Source organism: Lethenteron reissneri, chromosome 63 (assembly GCF_015708825.2).
Source record: "Lethenteron reissneri isolate LAM-NWPU_2019-01 chromosome 63, ASM1570882v1, whole genome shotgun sequence".
NCBI lineage: Eukaryota > Metazoa > Chordata > Hyperoartia > Petromyzontiformes > Petromyzontidae > Lethenteron > Lethenteron reissneri.
This window is the reverse complement of record NC_083841.1, coordinates 1,475,638-1,498,742: the sequence shown is the minus strand read 5'-3', so window position 1 is coordinate 1,498,742 and position 23,105 is coordinate 1,475,638. Positions and strand designations below refer to the sequence as shown.

Sequence of the window (23,105 nt, the reverse complement as noted above, 5' to 3'; positions counted from 1 at the left end):
GACTCGCCCACCCACTCAGACTCACACACGTGCACACACCCACGCACTCTCCGACTCACCCACCCACTCAGACTCACACACGTGCACACACCCACGCACTCTCCGACTCACCCGCCCACTCAGACTCACACACGTGCACACACCCACGCACTCTGCGACTCGCCCACCCACTCAGACTCACACACGTGCACACACCCACGCACTCTCCGACTCGCCCACCCACTCAGACTCACACACGTGCACACACCCACGCACTCTGCGACTCACCCGCCCACTCAGACTCACACACGTGCACACACCCACGCACTCGCAGCCAGTGTCCCCACCGTGCAGCTGCTGGATGATCTCTGCGACGACGTCGAGGGCCACGCAGGCGTTGGCCACGTCCTGCAGGACCCCGAGCGCCAGCGGCCCCCCGCCGGGCGTCGCCGCGGGGGGCAGCCGGAGCAGCCGCCGCTCCAGGAAGCTGGCGGCGCCGCCCAGGCGCCCGCGGGAGTCGTGGCCGCAGCGGCGGTCGAGCTCGGCGTGGAGCGCCTCCTGCCCAAAGACAAAGGTCCCCCGTGTAGCCTTAACGGTCCGTTGAGGGCGAGTGCCGTAAAAAATCGAAAGACGAAACTGTTTTCATTTGACCAGGTCTAAGGCCCCACTGAGGTACGTGGCGTCTTCTTCTGTCAGAAGCGACCACCTGGCCATCACAAATGATAGCCCAACCAAGTGGCCGTCATCACCACGTGGCAATGTGTATAGCGGCCAAATACTCTAAATAGTCGTGACGCCGATTCCGATGTGGAGGTAAAAACCGGAGAAAAATCCAAAACACTTCTGAAAAATAACTCCTAGAAGTAGCTCAGCGGACCTCGCCTTATAAAATAAATGTTAAAAACATTACAATAAAATAGCCTCTGCATCGGCAAACTCGCATCGGCCAACTGCTCTCAAGGGGGTGGCAGCGTCAGTCACAGCAGGCTCAGCCATAGCAGGCGTCAGTCACAGCAGGCTCAATGCCACCTTGCCACAGGGCGGTTCACTCTGCCACCCACTGCGAATGAAGTTTGTTGCGCGACAGTCAAACCAAAGTAATACAAAACAATTGTGGCTGGATTCCTAGTTGGGATTCCTGCCTGTACTCCTGGCTGGGTCAGACCATCACAAAATGCAGTCTGCGTGCGCGAGAGAGCGAGCGGCGGACCCACCTCGAAGCAGCTCACGAAGAGCACGTACAGCTGGCTGAGGTCTTCCTCCTTGAGCCTCGGGTTCCTCTGCACGCTCAGCAGATGCTGCTCCAGAAACCGCTGCACCTCCTTGCCGCTGCACACAGGAGGGCCGCACGACGCAGCGCCCGTCAGCCGAGGGGGGCGGCACGGCCGCTGCCATTTGTCGCCACTCCGCCTCCACCGCCGCCTCCTTACCCCTGCCCCCCATCGCACCCTTCCTTCTGCTAGATCTCACGGGTGGTGGCACTGTCGGCGTACCGTGTCCCCTACACCCCTGGCCCAGTGCCCACGTGTCCCACGAGGCAGCGGGCAGCACCGTGTCCCCTACACCCCTGGCCCAGTGCCCGCGTGTCCCACGAGGCAGCGGGCAGCACCCTGTCCCCTACACCCTGGCCCAGTGCCCACGTGTCCCACGGGGCAGCGGGCAGCATCGTGTCCCCTACACCCCTGGCCCGGTGCCCACGTGTCCCACGGGGCAGCGGGCAGCACTGTGTGTCCCCTACACCCTGGCCCGGTGCACGCGTGTCCCACGGGGCAGCGGGCAGCATCGTGTCCCCTACACCCCTGGCCCGGTGCCCACGTGTCCCACGGGGCAGCGGGCAGCACCGTGTCCCCTACACCCCTGGCCCGGTGCCCACGTGTCCCACGGGGCAGCGGGCAGCATCGTGCCCCACTCACGTGTAGCGGAGGAGCAGCTTGAGAAGCACGGAGCGGTACACAGGATTCGGATCGACGCACTCCTTAAAGGGGGTCAGGTCCCTGGTCGCTCCCCCTATACGAACACACAAAGACAAATTAACATGGATGCCTTCGCGACCAATGTTATCCGCCATGAGTGGGAATCGAACTCGAGTTAGCGGGTTTGTAGCGCAGCACGCTGACCGATACTCTATCACAGGCACGCGCACACACAGACAAAGACAAAGATCCCCCGTGTAGCCTTAACAGACTTTTGGGGCAGGTGCTGTTAGCGAGTAGCAGCACCTATGAAGGCCGGCACCGCACAGGAGGGGGTGGGTGGCCAGCACAACGCCCGGCCGCCTTTATCTCCCCAGCGGTGATGTTTACTAGACACCGCACCATGTACTCATTTGAGGCTTGAGATTTCTCGAACGCGGCTGGTGTCTCAGTCTCTACCGGCACGGCCTTCATGAACCTCTCGCCGGGTGTTGAACTCGTACCTCCTCCGCGGTCGCCGCCGCCGGCGTCGTCGGACACGAACAGCAGCGAGAGGAGCTTGTCCACGACGGGCGCCGAGGGAGGCGCGTCGCCGCGGAAGCACAGCTGGGACACCAGCTCCGAGAAGAAGGCGTTGAGGCGGCGCAGCAGCCGCTGGTGCTTGCTCTGGGCCTCCCTGCTCACGGCACGCGCCAAGACGCGGCCTCAGTGGGGCCGACTCACAGGCGGACAGACAGGGCGGTCTCTGATGGTGTCTCTAGGCAGTGTTCTTCACTCATTTTCAGAGGGGGGCCACTTTCACCGATAAGGCATCATCAGTGTGAGGGCCGCCACACATTTGAAACCATTGGGGGTTTGACAGCAGCACGATGATGACGATGGGGGGTGTTTAGATCACGTGTTGTGTATTGTCGGGGGCCGCACGTCAGGGGCCGCCAGTTGCCTGGCGGGCCTTGCGACAAAGAACACTGATCTAGACAATGACAGAGTGGTCTCTGATGGGGTCTTCAGACTAAACTATTTTTTCCTTCGCCTAGGCAAAGCCCGCTGAGCTATGTAGCTCTTTTTCAGAGGTGACCTGGCCACAAATGGTAGCCCAACGAAGCGGCTTATCATCATGTGGACATTTCAGAAACCAAATACTCGAAACAGATGTTTTTTAAATGTGGAGGGAAAAACCGGAGGACCCGGAGACAAATCCACACAACGCACGGGGAGAGAGAGAGAGAGAGAGACACGCAAACTCCACATATACAGCAGGAGTCAGGGGTCGGGATCGAACCCACGACCTCCAGCATACCAGGCGAGGTAGTTCACATCTCCGAGACTACCGTGATGATGATGAGAGAGAGAGAGACACGCACTCCACATGGACGGCAGGAATCAAACCCACGAGTCCGGGACCCCAGGCGGGGCGCTGCGGTGAAGCGTGGTGGGGGGGCGGGGTCAGGGGTCACGCACCGCGAGGGCTTCGCGACGCCGGCCTGGAATCCGTGCGGCAGCGCCGTGCGGCACACGGGGCAGTGCCACTGCGCGGGGGAGATCTCCCGTCGGGCGCAGAGTTCGCAGAGCGCGTGGCCGCAGGGCAGCCGGCACAGCGCCTCCGAGTCCGCGTGGCACCTCGGGCACCGCTTCACCCCGTCCCTGTGGTGGCGGGGGGGGGCGACAAGCAAAGACGAAGATCCCCCAATCCACCCCACTCGCCCCGCCCCCCCCCACACCACCGCACCCCCCTACACCACCGCACCCCCCTACACCACCGCACCTCCTACACCACCGCCCCCCCTACACCACCGCCCCCCCTACACCACCGCACCCCCTACACCACCGCCCCCCCCTACACCACCGCCCCCCCTACACCACCGCCCCCCCTACACCACGCCCCCCCTACACCACCGCCCCCCCTACACCACCGCCCCCCCTACACCACCGCCCCCCCTACACCACCGCAACCGCCCACACCACCGCACCCCCTACACCACCCCGCATGGCCTTGAGCAGGCTGCTGGGGCGCGCTGGGGCGAGCGGCGTTAGCGAGCAGCGGCGCCGATGAAGGCCGGCACGGAGCGCGAGGGGGTGGGTGGCCAAAACGCCACGCTGTTCGGCCGTCTTTGCCTCCCCCTTTGCTGATGTTTATGCATCAGCACCAAGCACTCATTTAAGTTGGCCGAGGGGAGGCCCAGGACTGCTGCCTTTAAGAGGCTGCTCAGCGGTAGTGCAGGGTGCCTTTAAGAGGCTGCTCACCGGTAGTGCAGGGTGCCTTTATGAGGTTGCTCACCGGTAGTGCAGGGTGCGTGCGTTCTGGCTGCACAGGCACAGGAAGTTGATGACCGCCTGCAATGGCTCCAGGAGTTTGAAGTCCCAGTTGCACTCCAGCACCTGTTGGCGGGAGGCCGCGCGGCAGAGGTAATCAGAATCTTTAGTTTAGACTTTGGAGGAATCTTAAAAAAATAAAAATAAACTATATTCTTTATCTTACCAGGTAAGGCACATTGAGCTATTCCCCTAATCTTTTGAGAAGCGACAAAACCGGCCACAAACGACAGCTCGCACAAAGTGGCTCGTCGTCACGTGGAAATTCACAGCGGCAAACTAACAGCACCGTACGTGGCCAAGCGAGCTCGCGGAAGGTGCGGGACGGGGCGCTCACCTTCCAGAGCAAGGCCGCCTGCTTGCTGAGCAGGCTGAAGAGCGCCGCGTCGTCCTTGCTCTCCAGCAGCACGAGCTCCACAAACAGGGAGGCCGACTCCAACCGGTGCAGCAGAGGTCTGCGGTGCGATGGGACAGAGTTGTGGGGGGGGGGAGGTGGCGGCTCTCGCTCGCTCGCTCCGTCTCCGTGTGCGTCCGTGCCCCTCTGCGGTTGCGCGCGCGTCTGTGTGCGTGTGCGTCTGTGTGCGCGTGCGTCTGCGTGTGTGTGCGTGTGTCTGTGTGCGTGTGCGTCTGTGTGCGTGTGCGTCTGTGTGCGCGTGCGTCTGCGTGTGTGTGCGTGTGTCTGTGTGCGCGTGCGTCTGTGTGCGCGTGCGTCTGTGTGCGCGTGCGTCTGTGTGTGCGTGCGTGCGCGCCCACCTGCTCCGCTCCACGAGTGCGCGGCTCCGCGGCCCCGCGTGGCGCGCGTAGTCGCCGCTGAGCGTGCTCTCCAGCGTGGCGAGCGCGCCGCTCACCCTGCGCAGCCAGCGCTGGCACGCGGAGGGTGTGAGGGGCGAGGGGGGCGTGGGGGGCGTGGAGGACACCCCGGGTAGCGAGAGCGCCTGGAGGCACGCGCGGGCGGCGCGCACGTCCAGCACCTGCGCGGCACAAAAACAAAGGCCGCCCGTGTAGCCTCGAACGGACCGCTGGGGCAAGTTTTGTAAGCCAGGAGATGTTAGGGAAGTGGTGGGTGGCCGAACAGGCTGGCTGCTTTGTCTCGTCCACACTGTCCTCGATCACAACGACTCATTCACTCATCCACTCACTCATCCACTCACCCACCCACTCACTCATACGCTCACTCACCCTCCAACTCACTCACCCACTCACTTATTCACCCACTTATTCACCCACTCACTCACTCACCCAACCACTCACTCACCCAACCACTCACTCACTCACCTAACCACTCACTCACCCAACCACTCACTCACTCACCTAACCACTCACTCACCCACTCACTTACCCATCCAACCACTCATTCACCCACCCACTCACTTACTGACCCACTCACTCCCTCAACCCACTCAACCACTCACTTACCGAACCATTCACTCACTCACCCACCCACTCACCCAACCACTCATTCACCCACTAAACCATTCACTCACCCAACCACCCAACCACTCAGTCACTTACTTACTGAACCATTCACTCACTCACCCACTCACTCCGTCAACCCACTCATCTACCCACACACTCACCTACTCACCCACTCATTCACTCACCCAATCACCGGTGGGGGTTGGGTAGACTTAAACCTTGAGATCATTGGGCGGGTGGCCAAACAGTCATGAAAAAAAAAACTCAAAAATACTCAGAAGGAATCATAGCACGAAATCTCTCACCAGCTCCCGCTCCTCCTCCACCTCCTCCTCCACCTCATCGTCGTGGTCACGGTGCCCGCGGGCGAGGCTCGGCACGATCTCGGGGAAGGTGGCGAGCAGGCGCAGGAGGTTGTGGATCCGCGGGCGCGCCATCTCCAGCGCCGCGTGCACCGCGGCGATGGAGAGGGGCCCCGCGGACGCCTCCAGAGCGGCCGACGCCAGCGCTCGGCACAGCAGCTGCAACGGCGGCGTCAACGCACACACGGGGTTCCCTGATCGTGATAATCATCATCATCATAACGATCAACAATGTTGACGCTCTGCAGCAAGCCCCCGCGGTTCACGCGGCGGGAGGAGATGCATTCCCGAAAAGTGCCGCGTAAGGCGACAAACGCGTCAAGCGAAAAACGATTTAAACATAAATCACGTGAAAACAAAGTGTGGCGGGATGTCACTACGATGACTACTATGCACGCTGCGTATTGAGACGGCCAAGGGGCAAACAAGGGTTCGCCGTCACCGCGTTACTGCCGTATCACTCCTCGTTACTGCCGCGTCACTCCTCGTTACTCCCGCATCACTCCTCGTTACTGCCGTATCACTCCTCGTTACTGCCGCATCACTCCTCGTTACTGCCGTATCACTCCTCGTTACTGCCGCGTCACTCCTCGTTACTGCCGTAACACATTCCACGTTATAACGGTGAATATTCCGCCTTACAACGGTGCGCGTTCCGTGCGAACAGTGTTCCCGAAAGGAAGAATCCCCGCGGCGCAGTAACCCAGGACTCGCCGTACGGCGCCATTGGTGCAAATTAATAAGTCGTCATTTCGACGTTTAACAAACGCCACCCACGCCACCGTCGCTGGCTCTCCGGCGAATCGGCACGGGCCTCCGACTCTAGCCGGCACCGGCCCGGCCCCCGAGGTCTCCCACCTGCAGCTCGGCGGCCGTGGTGACGGGGAACGTCGCCCTCACGACGTCCTCCAGGTAGCGCTCCGCGAGCAGCGCCGCCGACTCGGGAGACAGCGCGGAGCAAAGCGCGCCGAGACGCGACGCCCCAAAGAGACTGCAGAAGCCGTCCGCCCTCGAGGCCTGCGGGCCTGCGTCGCCACACGCCCACAGCGGTCGGGGTCAACACCACGAGTGTGTAGCAGTGGAGTGTGTGGTAGTGTAGTAGTGTAGTGTGTAGTAGTGTAGTGTGTAGTGTAGTAGTGTATCCCTTACTACTAACAACGAGTGCTTTTACATTATTTCCATCTATCGCCCTCCAGATGGCAGCATCAACACCTTCGTAAATGAGCTTTCGGAATTCCTATATCTGATTCCTAACCCATCTCACAGGCTCGTGCTTACAGGCGACTTCAATTGCCCCGGCAATACCCCAGCCTCCATCGATAGTCACCTTGAGTCAACTTTGGCCTGCCATAACCTGGTCATCACAAACTCAGGCCCCACCAGAGCTTCGTCAACAAACGTTGAGAGCATGCTCGACCTGGTTCTGGAACCTAACCAGCACCGACGCATCACTGCACTGGGAGTTTTCCAAACTGGTTACTCCGACCACCGCCTTATACTTTCTTCCCTCCAATTTCCGAAGCCAATCACCATCAAATTCACCCGCAACTTGCGTAATTTTAAGGGTATCGAATTTTCTGCTTTTCGTCACCTCCTTGCAAACTCGCTTTCAATGTTATCCCCATCATCGGATCCAACCGTCTGCGCTCTCCAACTAGAAACTGACATGAGGGCGGCGCTGGACAAACTAGCTCCATTAAAATCACGAACCGCTAGGCAGTCTTCTCACGACACTCACTGGCTCTCAAGAGATGCCATCATTGCTAAGCGAACCAGGAGGCGTCTTGAACGTATCGCATCCCGCAGTGGTCTACCTGCTGATCGACTTGCTTACAGAGTCGCCTGCAGGAAAACTAACAAACTGATCCTTGTCTCACGTTCCTCCCACATTGAGGAACGCATCAAAAAAGCAACCGGAAACCCGCGCATTCTATGGAAAACTCTCAAAGATCTTCTCCATCCTGGTAGCACCATGGTCCCTCACCTTAGCGATCCCCTTGCCTCACTGAAACTTGCCACCTCTTTTAATACTTACTTCAACAACAAGCTAATCGCCGTCGCAAACTCGTGCACGTCTACTGACACATTGCACCATTGTACCCCGCTCATGGTACCTAAAATTGTAAGCACTAACCCAGACACTCTTCTAACTATGCTAAAGCCTGTGTCTACAAAAGACGTTTTCGCTTTAATTGAATCACTTCCTTTGAAGTCATCTCCACTCGACGTGCTCCCAGGTTCCTTGTTCAAGCAATGTGCTCCGGAACTCGCCATCATGATCAGGAACATCGCAAATGCCTCCTTCTCTTCGGGGTGTTTTCCGTCCAACCTCAAATCTGGCCTGGTTTCTCCCTTGTTAAAGAAACCAAATCTAGATCCGGATGACCCATCTAGTTATCGTCCCATCACTAACCTCTCGAACCTCTCTAAACTCCTTGAACGACTAGCCCTCGCCCAGCTACAACCACACGTCACCTCCTCCGCAAACTACTGCAACTTCCAGTCAGCTTACCGTCAAAACTATTCCACAAAAACAGCACTCACTAGGGTGCTCGATGACATTTTAACGATCGTTGATTCCGGCTCAACTGTTGCACTTGTAAGTCTGGACATTTCGTCAGCCTTCGACACCATCAACCATTCGCTCCTTACTTCCCTCCTGAAATCCGACTTCGGTATATGCGGCTCAGCACTCAAGTGGATAGCTTCGTACCTTTCTGACCGGCAATCCTCAGTCAGGGTGGGCATGTCCACATCGCCTGAAACAAGAGCATTATGCGGGGTTCCCCAGGGCTCTGTTCTAGGTCCCCTGCTCTTCACAGCCTACACTTCCCCGATCGGCCGACTCATTGCAAGCTTCGGTGTTAAGCATCACTCATACGCGGATGACACGATTCTATTCACCGCCATCGATTCTAGCAATGCATCTGGATTCGAGAGGCTCTCGGAATGTACCACCGCCGTGCAACAATGGTTCACTGCACACAACCTAGCCCTTAATCCGAAAAAGTCAGTGGCCATCATGTTAGGTACCAAGCAACGTCTCAATTCAGCAACACTCCCCACACACATACACATCTTCGGTCATAGCATCAAGTTCACCAACCACTTCAGCTACCTCGGTGTCATCCTAGATTCAACTTTATCCTTCGACCGTCAAACCAACCATATCATCAGCTCATGTAACTTTCACCTGAAGGCTCTTAGACACATACGTCCTCTCATCTCTACTGAAATTGCCAACACTTTGGCATGTTGCATAGTTGGGTCTCGCCTTGACTATTGTAACTCCGTCCTTGTCCGGACCTCCGCTGGCAACCTAAGGAAGCTTCAAAGACTACAAAATAACCTAGCACGCGTCGTCATTGCCCACACTCATCCCCGCCTCGACTCACTAGATCGTCTCCGCGCTCTCAACTGGCTCCCCATTGCCAGTAGGGTCACATACAAGACCGCCTGCCTCTGCCACAATGCCTTCATATCCGCCTGCCCGTCGTATCTTTCTTCATTACTGACAACTTGCAGCTCAGCACACGGCAGATGCCTGCGCAGCGCGACTCACGACCTCCTCTCAATACCAAGATCCAGGATGGTCATGTCTACGCGCCGCTTCTCGGTGGCAGCCCCAACAGTCTGGAACGATATCCCTCTGCACATTCGCAGCATCACCTCAATCGCCTCCTTCAAGAGACACTTAAAAACTCACCTCTACAATCATGCTTTTGAGCGACTCTGAGCTTGGCTCCGCGCCTCTGAGTTGCGGCCACTACGTCTGCAAATTTGCGCGCGTTACAAATTGTACTATTATTATTATTAGTGTGTAGTAGTGTAGTGTAGTAGTGTAGTGTGTAGAAGTGTAGTGTGTAGTGTAGTATATAGTAGTGTAGTGACGGCCACAGCCGCGTGCAGGGCGAGCGCCCAGTCGACTCACCGCTCGACAGATGTCCGGCCTCGGCCCACAGCTGCTCCAGCTGCTGCCGCAGCACCCAGCTGAACGGCGCCGACGCTCCGCGCTGCCCCTCCTGCTGCTGCCCCTCCTGCTGCTGCTCCTCCTGCTGCTGCCCCTGCTGCTCCTGCGGCCGCTTGAAGGAGCTCTCCACGCGCACCTCCCGCTGCTCGTCCCTACCGTGGCGCGCGGACACGCAAACCCACGTTTGTTAGCGAGCGCCCATCAACCCTCTCCCGTTCCGATAGCACGTACATCGGTTCTTCTTTTGACCACCACCGCCACCACCACCGCCGCTACCACCACCGCCACCACGACCGCCAACGCCACCACCGCCACAACCGCCAATGCCACCGTCACCAGCAACGGCCACCAGCACCGCCGCCAACGCCGCCCGGTTTTGTTGAACTTCCAGCGGCGGGCACGGGAGGGGGGCTGGCGTGGCACCCACCCGCCGAGGTCGGGGTTGTAGTTGATCTCGAGCACGCGAGAGTCCCCGAAGATGCTCAGCCACAGCGCGTCCAGGTCGCGGGGCACTCCGCTCTGCTCCAGCAGGTCCAGGTTGCGGTCGCGGTCCACGATGGCCAGCACCTGCACCAGCAGCTGCGTCACGACCCGCTGCAGGTGCAGCCACAGCGCTTGCCTGGGTCGCGGACGCACGGAGAGACGCGAGGGCAGCGTCCGTGACGTTGGTTCACGAGAACGGTCGAGATGTGTTTCCGTGGGGGGAGCTGGGAGGGTGGGGGGGGACTAGGGGGGACGGGGGGGACGAGGGGCAAGGGTGGGTGGGGGGGGATGGGGAGGCGGGATTGGTGGGGGTGAGGGGGGGCGTGGTGGGGGGTGATTGGGGGGAAGTGGGAGGGGTGGTGGGGTGTGGTGGGGGGTGGTGGGGGGTGGTGGGGGGGTGATTGGGGGGAAGTGGGAGGGGTGGTGGTGGGGGGTGGTGGGGGGGTGATTGGGGGAAAGTGGGAGGGGTGGTGGTGGGTGGGGGGGTGGTGGGGGTGGTGGGAGGGTGATTGGAAGGAAGTGGGAGGGGTGGTGGTGGGTGGGGGGTGATTGGGGGGGAAGTGGGAGGGGTGGTGGGGGGTGATTGGGGGGAAGTGGGAGGGGTGGTGGGGGGTGGTGGGGGTGGTGATGGGGGGTAGTGGGGGTGGTGGTGGGGGGTAGTGGGGGTGGTGGTGGGGGGTGGTGGGGGGGGTGGTGGGGGGGGTGGTGGGGGGTGGGTGGGGGGTGCCGTCTCACCTGAAGGTGCCGCCCTCACGCAGGCCGCTCTGGTCGCCGGCCACGCGCACCGCCCACTCGCGCGGCTCGTAGCTCGCGGCGTCTCGCTGGCGCATCAGCTGCAGCAGCCGCGCCAGCAGCACGCTCGTGAACGCCGCTGCCACGCGCGTGGGAGGGTGGGGAGGGAGCTTGTTACGCGGCAAAAACACCTTCCTGTTTAGAGAATTGCAGAGCTCGGGGGGGCGGTGGGGAGTTCGGAACTCGACGCCGTCCGCTCGTCGCTCTCACGCGGAGAGACAGAGAGACGGAGAGACGGAGAGAGGATGACTCGGGAGGCGAGCAGCAGCAGCAGCCAAGCGCTGAGCCAAATTTCCCTCGAGCTCCACGTTCCTCTACATGCTGAGCCGTCATCGGTCAATTAATATTGTCACGCGTGTGTATGTACGTACGCACATGTGCGCGCGTCTCACCGTGGGACGTGAGCAGCCGCAGCAGCAGCTGGACGCGGGTGGTGGAGCGCGACCCCGGGTCGGCCGGGTCGCTGAGCCGACTCGCGGCCGCCTGCACGCAGCTGCGCACCAGCGCGGCGGCGTTGAACGCGGCGGTGCGCGCCTGCGCTCCACACGCACGCAGAGTTCCCGCTCATGGCCACCGACCACCAACACCAGCGGCACATCGTCTGAACCCAGTGCCGTGGGTAAACAACATCGCCACCGGGGAGACAAAGGCGGCCGGGCATGGTGCTGGTCACCAACCCACCCTCTCGTGGGCCGTGCCGGCCTTCATAGGTGCTACTCGCTAACAGCACTTGCCCCAACAGTCTGTTAAGGCTACACGGGGGATCTTTGTCTTTGTGAGAACGCGTTCAGAAGGTGCCGGTGTATGTGTGTGTGAACGTACCGCACGTAGCCCGCCGTGCTAATCGGAGATGCGGGAAGACAACAAACTAAACACAAAAACTAGTTCTAAACACTTGATACAGCTATCGTGCTGTGACGGTTCCACCTGAAGACGGAAGCTTGTGTTGCCTCCGAAACGTCGTGATTTTTATGTTATTTTTATTTTACTTTTATTAATTGAAATTTTTTTTTACCTTCGTGACTTTACCCAAAAAAACCCTAAGAATATGAATCCTTGCAGTCACGAAAACTAACGGACATCTGTGAAAAACAGCTTCATCAGCTCATTGGATTCAACAAATCAAGATTCTGATTCCTGTTAGGCAAAAAGCCGCAGGCGGCCGGTGTTGGGGCGTCAGTGGTGGACCGCTCACAGTGGGTCGCATCTCCTCGAGCTGGTCTGTGGATTCCTCTTCATCCTCCACCTCCTCCTTTTCCTCCTCCTCCTCCACCTCCATTGAATCACCTCCACCCTCCACGTCCATCGCCAACACGCCTTCCTCGCCGGCTGCACACGGTGAACCCCGCACCCACGATCAACGCGAGCTGCGACCCCCACCCCCCCTCACCGCAAGCCTGGGTTCAACACCGGGGCCGTGGTCAAATTGCGGAAGTGACGTGGCCAAGCGGTTATTGCGTCCACAGCCGCCCGTTGCGGAGGTGCGCGGTTGCCACGGGAGTGTTGGCGGTATTCGCAGAGGAAGTTAGTGGTGGTCCTGTGACGTCATTCAAAAGAGGGCGTGGCATCGATGATGATGATGATGATATTGTTGACGTTCTGGTTGACATTACTGTTGTTGTCGATGTTATTGTTGTGATTGTTGATGGTGTTGTTTTTGATGTTATTGTTGATGTTGTCTACATTGTTGTTCAAGTTATTGCTCTTAATGTTAATGATGGCGTTACTGTTATTGCTGATGTTATTGTTATTAACGTTATTGTCATTGACATTGTTTTTGTTGACGTTAATGCTGACGTTATTGTTATTGACGTTGTTGTTGACGTTATTGTGGATGTTACTGCGGATGCTATTGACATCATTATTGACGTTATTGTTGATGTTGTCGTTGTTGTTAACGCTCACGTTGTCGCGGCCACTGTTGTTTACCTGCGTCGTCGATGCCGGCGCAGCGTGCGAAGAGCTCGCGCACCGAGAGGCCGAGCACCGCCGTGACGTCAGAGAGCTGCTCCTGGGAGCGCCGCAGCTCGTCAACGTGCACGGACAGCCACGGGCCTGCGGGCAAACACACAGACAAAGATCCCCCGTGTAGCTTCAACAGACTGTTGAAGGCCGGAACAGTACACGAGGGGGTGGGTGACCAGCACCACGCCCGGCCGCCATTGTCTTCCCAGTGTCGATGTTTAAACACCGCACCAGGTACTGATTTGAGGCTGAGTCGACCTAGGGGAAGTCCAGGACAGGTTCAAATAATCGTCACCGGTGTTGGCCGTGAGCGGGAATGGAACTCGGGTCGCCGGGGTCCTAGCACAGCGTAGCGCTAACCACTACACCCACCGCTCCCGACAACACACACTCACCCACCCACACACGTACACGCCACCACGCAGGTAGCAGCAGCAACAGCGTCATCAACAGTAGAATAATTATCATCATCATCAGCAGTAGCAGCAGACATTTCATCAGCATCAACAGTAGAAAACTAATTATCAGCAACAGCGTCATCAGCAACAGGATTCTCATCACCAGCGCTCGGGTCCTGTAAAGCTGTCCGACGGACAGACGGACTGACGCACAGGCGGAAGGACAGACGGACTGACGCACAGATGGAGGGACAGACGGACTAACGCACAGGCGGACGGACAGACGGAGGGACGGGGCTGATGCGACGACGCACCTCCTTGGAAGCCGACGTACTGCGAGGCCCCGGAGGCGCGCGGCAGCTTGGTGATGAAGAACACGTGCAGCGCTCCGCAACGCGGCCCGGCGGCCACGCTGCCCCTCTCATTCATAGTGCAGTACCTGTGGGTGGAGACACGCGGGGGGACACGCCGGGGGGACACGCGGGGACAAGCGGGGACACGTGGGGACACACGGGGACACGTGGGGACGTGTGGGGAGACGTGGAGACACGTGGGGACACGTGGGGACACGAGAATGACTGTTTCATCTAATCCGCACTGTATTCAACCACCGCACTGCAGGTCACAACTCACCTGCTCACCCGCCCCCGCCCACCCACCCACTAATTCAATCACCCACTCCCTCATCTACCCACTCATTCACTCGCCCGCTAACTCACTTACCCACTCACTTGCGACCTCACCGACCCACTCATACCCCACATCACCACAATTGTCATCATCATAGTCTCTTTCCTCCCCTAAGCTCTTTCTTGGTTTCCGGTTGCTGAACACGTTATAAGGTTGCACTTATTACACACAAAGTGCTCGCCACAAATGAACCACAATACCTTGCTGTTCTCGTCAAGGAGCATAAACCAACATCACGCAAACTCCGGTCATCCTCGCAGCAGCAGCAGCTGCTCTTGGCTAACCACTGAACAAAGACGGTCACTGCATCGCCTGCTTCTGCGGCCATCTGGAACGCTCTTCCTTCCGATATTAGGAAGCCGCTGGAGCTATGCACTTTTAAATCATCAAGATTGACAAACTCAATTCTCTAGAACTGCTTTGTGTGTTGAGTTTGTTGTCGTTCCCCCACATCTCCGATCAGCACGGTTGGCTATGTACGGTGCGAAAGAAGTTCAACGTACAACGGCAATGAACTGCGCTCGAGTCAAGGAACGTGATCCTCTCTTCTCCACTGCCTCTGTCTCTGGCCCAGGGGTCAGCAACCAAAACAGCAACAAGAAGAAGAGCCAATTTTTTTTCGAATTCCATAAAATAAAAACTCAATATTTTCGAGAGCCGCAACGCAATGCGAGCACGAGACGGTGGTCCTCACTAAATAACGTGACGAAGGGGGCGGGGAGACGGAGCCCTGGCACGCCATCCCGCGGATGATGGGTGTGAGGTAGCCGCTGCCCCGGGGAATCTACAATAATCTACTGTCCGTACGTTGAACTTCTTTCGCGCCGTACGTATCCGACCGCACTCGTCGCGTGTACGTTACTTTATTCTCCGGTCCTGTTTGGGTACATTCTCTCCCCTCCCCATCCCTCTCGTTCCCCTCCCCCTACAATGACCACGATCCCGATGGTTGCCCTTACGTGTGTAAAAAATAAGAATTAGGTTTTACTCCTTTCTGGCAATAACACAGGAGGCTTTAAGATGTTCAAACACCAAATAAGACACCTTTTTTGCAAGGCATTAAGTTTGCATTATCTAATAATAATAATGTATGCACTGTATTTGAAACAGATTTTCCTACACCAGAGACTATGGCCTAGTCAGACCACAGAGTCAGACCACAAGGTCAGACCACAGAGTGAGACCACAGAGTCAGCAGACCACAGAGTCAGACCACTGTGTGTGGAGCCGACCCCTGGTCCGGCCGCTCGACGCTTTGGGACGAGCGCCTTGCTAACGAGCGCCTTGCTAACGAGCGCCTTGCTAACGGGCGCCTTGCTAACGGGCGCCTTGCTAACGGGCGCCTTGCTAACGAGCGCCTTGCTAACGAGCGCCTTGCTAACGAGAGCCTTGCTAACGAGAGCCTTGCTAACGAGCGCCTAGCTAACGGGCGCCTCGCTAACGAGCGCCTCGCTAACGAGCGCCTCGCTAACGAGCTCCTCGCTAACGAGCGCCTCGCTAACGAGCGCCTCGCTAACGAGAGCCTCGCTAACGAGAGCCTCGCTAACGAGCGCCTCGCTAACGAGAGCCTCGCTAACGAGCGCCTCGCTAACGAGCGCCTCGCTAACGAGCGCCTCGCTAACGAGAGCCTCGCTAACGAGAGCCTCGCTAACGGGAGCCTCGCTAACGGGCGCCTCGCTAACGGGCGCCTCGCTAACGGGCGCCTCGCTAACGGGCGCCTCGCTAACGAGAGCCTCGCTAACGAGCGCCTCGCTAACGAGAGCCTCGCTAACGAGCGCCTCGCTAACGAGCGCCTCGCTAACGAGCGCCTCGCTAACGAGAGCCTCGCTAACGAGCGCCTTGCTAACGAGAGCCTCGCTAACGAGCGCCTCGCTAACGAGCGCCTCGCTAACGAGCGCCTCGCTAACGAGAGCCTTGCTAACGAGCGCCTTGCTAACGAGAGCCTTGCTAACGAGCGCCTTGCTAACGAGCGCCTTGCTAACGAGAGCCTTGCTAACGAGAGCCTTGCTAACGGGCGCCTTGCTAACGGGCGCCTTGCTAACGAGCTCCTTGCTAACGAGCTCCTCGCTAACGAGCTCCTCGCTAACGAGCGCCTCGCTAACGAGCGCCTCACTAACGGGAGGCGGGGCGCCCCGGGGCGGCGGCGCTCACTTGGCGCAGGCGATGAGGTTGGCGCCGCGTCGCGATTCCTCGAAGTCGGACTGGATGAGCAGGAACCGCTCGGCCGAGTCGGCGGAGAGCGAGAAAACCTCCCTGCAACCGCACGCACGCACATCACACACATGCACGCACATGCATCAACAACAACAACAACCTCCATCCACCACTAAGTCGCGGTGACATCACCACGGCACTTTGAGGCCACGTGAAGTGTCGAACGCCGGCTGGCAGGAGGTCACGGGACAAACGCAGCAGGTGTCTTGTCGACTGACAAGATGACTGGCAGATTCACCAGCTGTGCCACCTACTGTGCCAACTCGCTGTGTTTTAGCCGCCCGGAGCTCCGCTGCTCTGCCCTCCGTTCCTCACTGCCTCCAACTGCCCATTAGCGTCCTTCGCGAGCCTCCTCCACAAAGGCCAATCTTAACACCGCTGGTATCAGTTATTGGCAAGTCCACTCATCTCCATATCCTATTGTACCACATCATTCCATCTCTTCTCTGGCCCATGCGGTGCCTGTTAAGCCCCCTCCATCAAACAGGCATTTTAGAGTATTTGGCTGTTATAAATTTCCAGGTGACGATAAGCCACTTCGCTGAGCCATCAGTTATAACAGGCAGGCAGCCTCTGAAAAAGAACTACATAGCTCAGTGGGGTCTTAACCTGGAAAATAAAAGTAGTTTTAGTATTTTTTTCAGTTTTAAAAGGTGCGGCTCACCGGATCTTGCGGCAGAACGCCTGCTCCGTGTCGAACTGCTGCAGCGCAAGGAGGAAGACGTTCCCGGGCGGAACTCCCAGGGCCTCAGCGAGCGCGGCCGTGTCAGTGCCCGTGAGCAGACGGGAGTGCGTGGTGACCTGCGGGACCGGCCCGGGCGCCAGCGCAACACCCGTCAGAGACGAGCACCACACACGGTCCGTGGGTGACGTACGTACGCGTGCAAACACGCTCCGCGTGTCCTTGCCGCGGTGCGGGACAGCGGCTTTGGTAGGTGGATCGCTCGCTCGCTCGTGAAGTTACCTCCTTTAGCAGCCGGTGCCGAGGGCGCCATCTCTTCCGGCTTATGAAATAAAACTAAACTATTTTCCTTTTACCAGGGAAGGTCCACTGAGCTGTGTAGCTCTTTTACAGAAGTCATCTGGGGACAAATAACAGCTTAACGAAGTGGCTTATCGCGTAAACATTTATAGCGGCCAAATACGAAGGGAAAAACCGGAGGACCCGGAGAAAAATTCCATGCGACCACATGGAGAACATGCAAACTCCAAATATACAGCAGGTGTCTGGGTCGGGATCGAATCCACGACCTCCTGCATACCAGGTGAGAGAGTTAACATCTCGCCACCGCGGCGCCCCAGGGGATGACAGGTAGTTATCAGAATCAGAATCAGAAACGGTTTTAATCGCCATGTAAGTTTGCACAAACAAGGAATTCACTATGGCGGGACGGTGCATACATTGAACAAGTAGGAATCTTAACTTATATAAAAGGTATACACTCTAACTATACTAACGTTACAAAGTATAAGTAATACCCTCTGTCCCTGTTCTTTTTTTTTGTGACTCCACGCTCAACGATTTTACATTAACATGCTAATCTTTACTTGGCAGCCCTTTGATTGGTGGAAAAGCCACCACCGCCGCCGTCGCTGCCCACCACTCACATTAACATTGGCTGCTGACATTTGGACTATGCCCATTCCAAACCTTTATAAACAGTTTCCCTTTAGAAGCTAACCCCCTCTTCCTGATGACGAACGCCTTTGTTGCGATCGAAACGTCGTAGTTTTTTGTTATTTTCTTTGAACCTATCTACGTGACTTTACCGAAAGACCCAAAGAATATGAATTCCTGCAGCCACGAAAGCTTCAAGTCGAGATTTAACGGTACACAGCTCAAATGGCTTCCTAATATCAGAAGTAAAAGCGCTGCAGATGAAAGCGCGCGATGGTTAGCCATAAGCCGCCGCTGCTGCGAGGATGACCGGAGTTCGCGTGGCGATGGTTTATGCTCCTTTGACGAGATCAGCAAGGTGTTGTGGTTAATTTGTGGAAAGAACTTGTGTGGAAAGAGTGCAACCTCATAATGTATAATGATGGCAGTACCGCAAGCAAGTTGGTTTTAATCAATATAAGTGTTAGGTGTTACCAGCCCCCTCCCCAACGTCACATGCGTGGGTTTTCTGCGGATATCTGGCTTGTATGAACACTACCACAGAGCTTGGGGAATTGTAAGTGGCGCCGATTCTGGCTAGGTTGCCCCTTTGTCTGTGGCTTCCCGTGGCTCCGTGCTGTAAATAAATAAATAAGTGTCCCTATATATTATTATTTAGCCTAAAACAGCAATTCCCGATCTATGGTACATTTGGGTATTTGTACCACAGGTGACACTGGCGGGACCCGTGTGACATCACTTTTCAGTTGTATGGATCTAGTTAGTTCAATAATAGTGTTCACTAAAACGTTGAAAATCAAAGGTAGTCGCCCTACTGAGAGACCGGCTTTGACCATAGAACTGTGGAATTTCTCCCATCGCCGGCTCAGGGCCGCGAATGGAGATGAACAGAGTCCCTCACGCACGCCTCTGCTCGGTGACGGTACCTCAACCAGAAGGCCGTCGCCGCCCTCTCCTCCTCTTCTCTCCCGTTGCCTCAGCTGCCTCGCCACGAACTCCTGCAGGCAGCCGTGAGCCTGCTCCTCAAAGTACGTCCGCCAGAGCGCCGGCGCCTCCGCCGCCAGCGCCGACGCCTTGAGCCTCACGACGGCGTCCGGCGTGGCGCAGTTCAACATCACCACCTTGGCCGCCTCCAGCAAGGCGGCGTCGGCGTCCCCGTCCGCGTCCCCGCCGGCGTCCCCGTCGGCGCCGCCCGTCACCTGCAGCACCACTGAGGCGCAGGCGTCGGAGTGGTGGCCCACGATGGCGTCGCCCGCGCGAAAGGGCCGGCGCGCCGCAAGCGCCGCGGGGCCACGGGCGGGCGCGACGAAGTCCTCTAGCCACGCGGCCAGCGCCCGGACGAGCCCCCGCCGGCGCGGCGTCCGCAGCGCCAGCTCCACGTCGACGAAGTGCTTCTCCAGGCGGTTGATGAGCGGGATGGGGAACTCGTCGTACACGACCTCGCGCTCCTCGATGACGACGAGGCGGAACCGCCGGTGCACGCGGCACTTGACGCGGTGCGTGCCCAGCCCGAGGTCCACGTAGCGCTCGCCGCCCAGGTGCACGTAGTACTGGTTGAGCGCGTCGTAGAGGCTCTCGTAGAGGTTCTGCAGGTTCAGCAGCACCACCATTCTGCCCGTCTCCATGCACACCTTGATGCGGTTGATGGTGCGGCACACCCGCGTGTACTCCTGGTCCCCGGGGAAGCTCGAGCCGAAGATCACCTCGGCGTCCCTCAGCCTGTCGGCCAGGGACGGCTCCCGCTGCAGGATGGACAGCGCCGCGTAGTTCTTGGTGAGGAGCAGCAGGTACCGGCCGCTCTCGTCGCCCTCGGGGTCGCCATCGATGTTGGCGGCGACGAGCGCCAGCGGGTTCGGCGCGGGGCCCGGATCCGCCACGGCCGCCCCCATAGCCGCCGCGAAGTCCTCTAGCGGGTCGACGTCGTCCTTGCCGCCGAAGTTTCTCAGCACGGCTTCGCGGAGCTGCCGCGGTGCGGGCACGCCGCCGGACGCCTTCGCGAAGCCGAACATCGCCTTGACGAGGCCGTAGAAGTCGCGCAGGCCGAAGAACTCCCGGCCCTGCCGCGCGCGCACCCGCAGGTAGCCGTCGGCGAGCGACGCGAAGAGGCCTTCCAGCCCGGGCAGCAGGTCCACGCGCGACGAGCAGATGCCGCGGGCGGTCGCGCGCAGCTCGGCCACGTCGGGCTCGCCGCGCGACACGAAGATCCCCCGGTTCATCTTGGCGGGGTCCAGCGCCCAGTTGGAGATGCCCACGAAGGCCACCCTCTTGTGGGGCCGCGGCTCCTCGTCGTCCACGCAGCCGTCCTCCAGCAGCGGGTGCAGGGTCTTGAGCGGCATCTTGGGCGAGTCCTCGGCCAGCCCCACCTCGTCCAGCACCACGACCGACACGTACTCCTCCAGGTTCTTGTCCTCCTGGAAGCGGGCGCACTGCCTGAACGTGCCGATGATGCCCTCGGCCGTCGAGTGCGGGCTGCACTGGTAGGAGACCATGTGCACCTGCTTGAAGGTCTTGTAGAAGTCGGAGTGCGACGTCTGACCCTGCATGGCGTCCGCGACCACCGTCTTGGCCAGCGACTTGGAGCTGCCCGGCTTGCCGACGAGGAAGAGCGGGATCCTGAGCTCGGCGCACACCACCATCATGAAGACATTCTCCTTGAGCGCGGAGTTGCGCGCGATGGTGCCGCGCAGGTCCACGCGTTTCAGGAAGAGATCCTGGCACGCGGTGATCTCCCGCAGGATCCGCTCCTGGCGGTCGAAGGGCGCGGGCAGCAGCTTCGCGATCTCCTCTCGGTACGCCTGCTTATCCGGCAGCGAGGAGTGGTAGCAGATGGCGACGGCCACGATCAGCGACCTCACGACGCAGCCCGAGGGACGGGCCGCGTCGGCCGCCGCGTCTCCCTCTCCGCCGCCGCCGGACACGGGGGGGCCGCCCGCCGCGCGGTCGTCAAAGAGCGTCGCCCGGCGGCCGTGGAGCCAGAGGAAGACGGCGACGCAGCGCTCCACGTCGCGGAGGCTCGCGAAGCCGCACTCGTGGCGTCGCCGCCGCACGTGGCGCTGCGACGCCGCCAGCGCGGCGGTGACCAGGGCGGCGTCGCGCTCGGGGAGGCCGCGCTCGCGCGTCCGCCTGCGCACGATCTGCGCCACGTACAGCTCTTCGGCGCCGTCGCTCAGCCGCCCAAAGTCCCAGACGAGGGGCGCCACGCTCGGCGGCAAGGGCCGCACGCGGTACACGAGGTGCCGCAGCGGGATCCGGCCGAGCCTCTCCTCCGTCTCCTCGGCGCGCACGCGGTAGCCCAGGCCGGCCGCCTCGAGGAGCCGCACCGTCTCGGCCGAGCGCCGGCGGTACGGGTTGCACGCGGCGACGATCCCGAGGCCTGCGGTCGGAGCGGAAGGGCCGCCCGTCGACGGTGCCGTCGCACAGCGCCTCCTTGACGGCGTGGATGGCGTCCGACGCGTTGGTCTCGTCGAAGAAGAGCACCGTGTCGAGGCCGAAGTCCTCGCGGTTCCTCCGCGCCGCCTCCTCCGCCTCGCGCACCCTGGCGTGCACGACGGCCGCCGTCGTGCCGCCGTGCACCTTGACGAGCTTCAGGTTGTCGGCCGGCCGGCCGGCGCGCTGCAGGTCGCACAGGTAGCGCAGGAGGCGCGTCTTGCCGCAGCCCGTCTCGCCCATGACCACGACGGGGATGCCGCAGCGGAAGCGCATGTGCACGGCGAGCATCTTGGTCACGTTGTCGGCCGTCAGCTCGTACGTGTCGTCCGGGTCCATCGGCCACTGCACGCCCAGCACGGTGCACAGCAGCTCGATCTTCTCGTGCCGCGGCAGCGCGTCCACGTCGACGTCGAAGCGCACGCCCTGCGTCACCAGGCTGCGGTGCAGCTGGCGGCTCATGACGGCGCGCTTGACGATGGCGCCCGTGCGGTGATCCACCGCGTCCAGGGAGCCCTCGGTGTTCTGGCGCAAGTGGAAGCCCAGGAAGGTCACGGACGTCCTGTCGCCGTTGAAGAACACGTACGGGTGGGGGCGGCTCTCCCACGTCACACGGAGCTGGAAAGGGGCGATGTCTCGCTCCTCCTCCTCCGCCTCCTCCTCCACATTCCGCGCCCCGGCGACCGCGCGGCGTGCGCTCGCCGCTCCGGGGCTCTCGTCGGAGATGTTGAGCGACGGCGTGGCGAAGTCAGCGCGCCATCAGCACCATGAACTCGACGACGAAGGTCCGGAAGCCGGCCAGCGTGTCGCCGACGTGGGACTGGTCGCAGAACACCGAGCGCTCGCAGTCGCGCAGCTGCCGGTCGAGGAAACGGACGAAGTTGCGCAGCTCGGCCCAGGAGGGGTCCGCCAGGCCGCAGTACTGCAGCACGACCTGGAGCCACTCGGCGGGGCTGCCCGTCACGGAGCCCTTCTCGTACCTGAAGGCATCCAGGTCGTGGCCCAGGCGGAACTTGCGGAGGTACTGGAACGGACGCTGGAAGGCAGGGCTGGCGAAATTCTCGAGGTCCATGCGGTTCTCGGGGATGTCCTCTGCGGAGCCGCGGCTCATCAGCCGGGCCTCCATGTCGAGGCACTCCTTGGGGGAGTGGCACCGCAGGCGCGGGAGCAGCTCCAGAAGGCCGACGGCACGCTGAGCCTAAGGGCGGCATCGCGAACACAGCAACCACCTTGAACGTCGCTCCTCCGCCCTCCGTTGTTGCTGGAGGGCGACTGCCTCCAACTGCCCAGTAGCGTCCTTCACAAGCCTCCTCCACAGAGGCCAGTCTTGACACCGCCGGTACCAGTAATTGGCAAGTCCACTCAGCTCCATAATCCTCTCATACCACATCACTCCATCTCTTGTTTAACCCGTGCCGTGGCCATTTATCCCCCTCTATCAGGCCGAACAAAAGGTCTTTTAGAGTATTTGGCTGGCGTAAATTTCCACGTGATCATAAGACGCTTCTTTGAACTATCGTTCATTTGTGGCCAGGGTCGCTTCTGAAAAATAATCTTACAGCACAG

At 59.6% G+C, this 23,105-nt stretch overlaps 1 protein-coding gene across 1 annotated transcript in view; it reads right to left on the bottom strand.

Moving 5' to 3' along the window:
• The window catches only part of LOC133358794 (E3 ubiquitin-protein ligase RNF213-like), a 74,610-nt gene that overhangs the window by 19,615 nt on the left and 31,890 nt on the right, over positions 1-23,105 (bottom strand). The window contains 25 exon segments of the mRNA XM_061577241.1: positions 327-537; positions 1,194-1,308; positions 1,893-1,986; positions 2,396-2,568; positions 3,354-3,536; positions 4,171-4,271; positions 4,543-4,660; positions 4,959-5,176; positions 5,927-6,142; positions 6,842-7,008; positions 7,622-7,637; positions 8,516-8,742; positions 9,690-9,755; positions 9,915-10,105; positions 10,381-10,572; positions 11,172-11,307; positions 11,621-11,762; positions 12,424-12,557; positions 13,158-13,283; positions 13,906-14,030; positions 16,433-16,534; positions 17,160-17,296; positions 19,040-21,490; positions 21,492-22,289; positions 22,291-22,737. Coding sequence (XP_061433225.1) covers positions 327-537; positions 1,194-1,308; positions 1,893-1,986; positions 2,396-2,568; positions 3,354-3,536; positions 4,171-4,271; positions 4,543-4,660; positions 4,959-5,176; positions 5,927-6,142; positions 6,842-7,008; positions 7,622-7,637; positions 8,516-8,742; positions 9,690-9,755; positions 9,915-10,105; positions 10,381-10,572; positions 11,172-11,307; positions 11,621-11,762; positions 12,424-12,557; positions 13,158-13,283; positions 13,906-14,030; positions 16,433-16,534; positions 17,160-17,296; positions 19,040-21,490; positions 21,492-22,289; positions 22,291-22,737 — 6,886 coding nt within the window.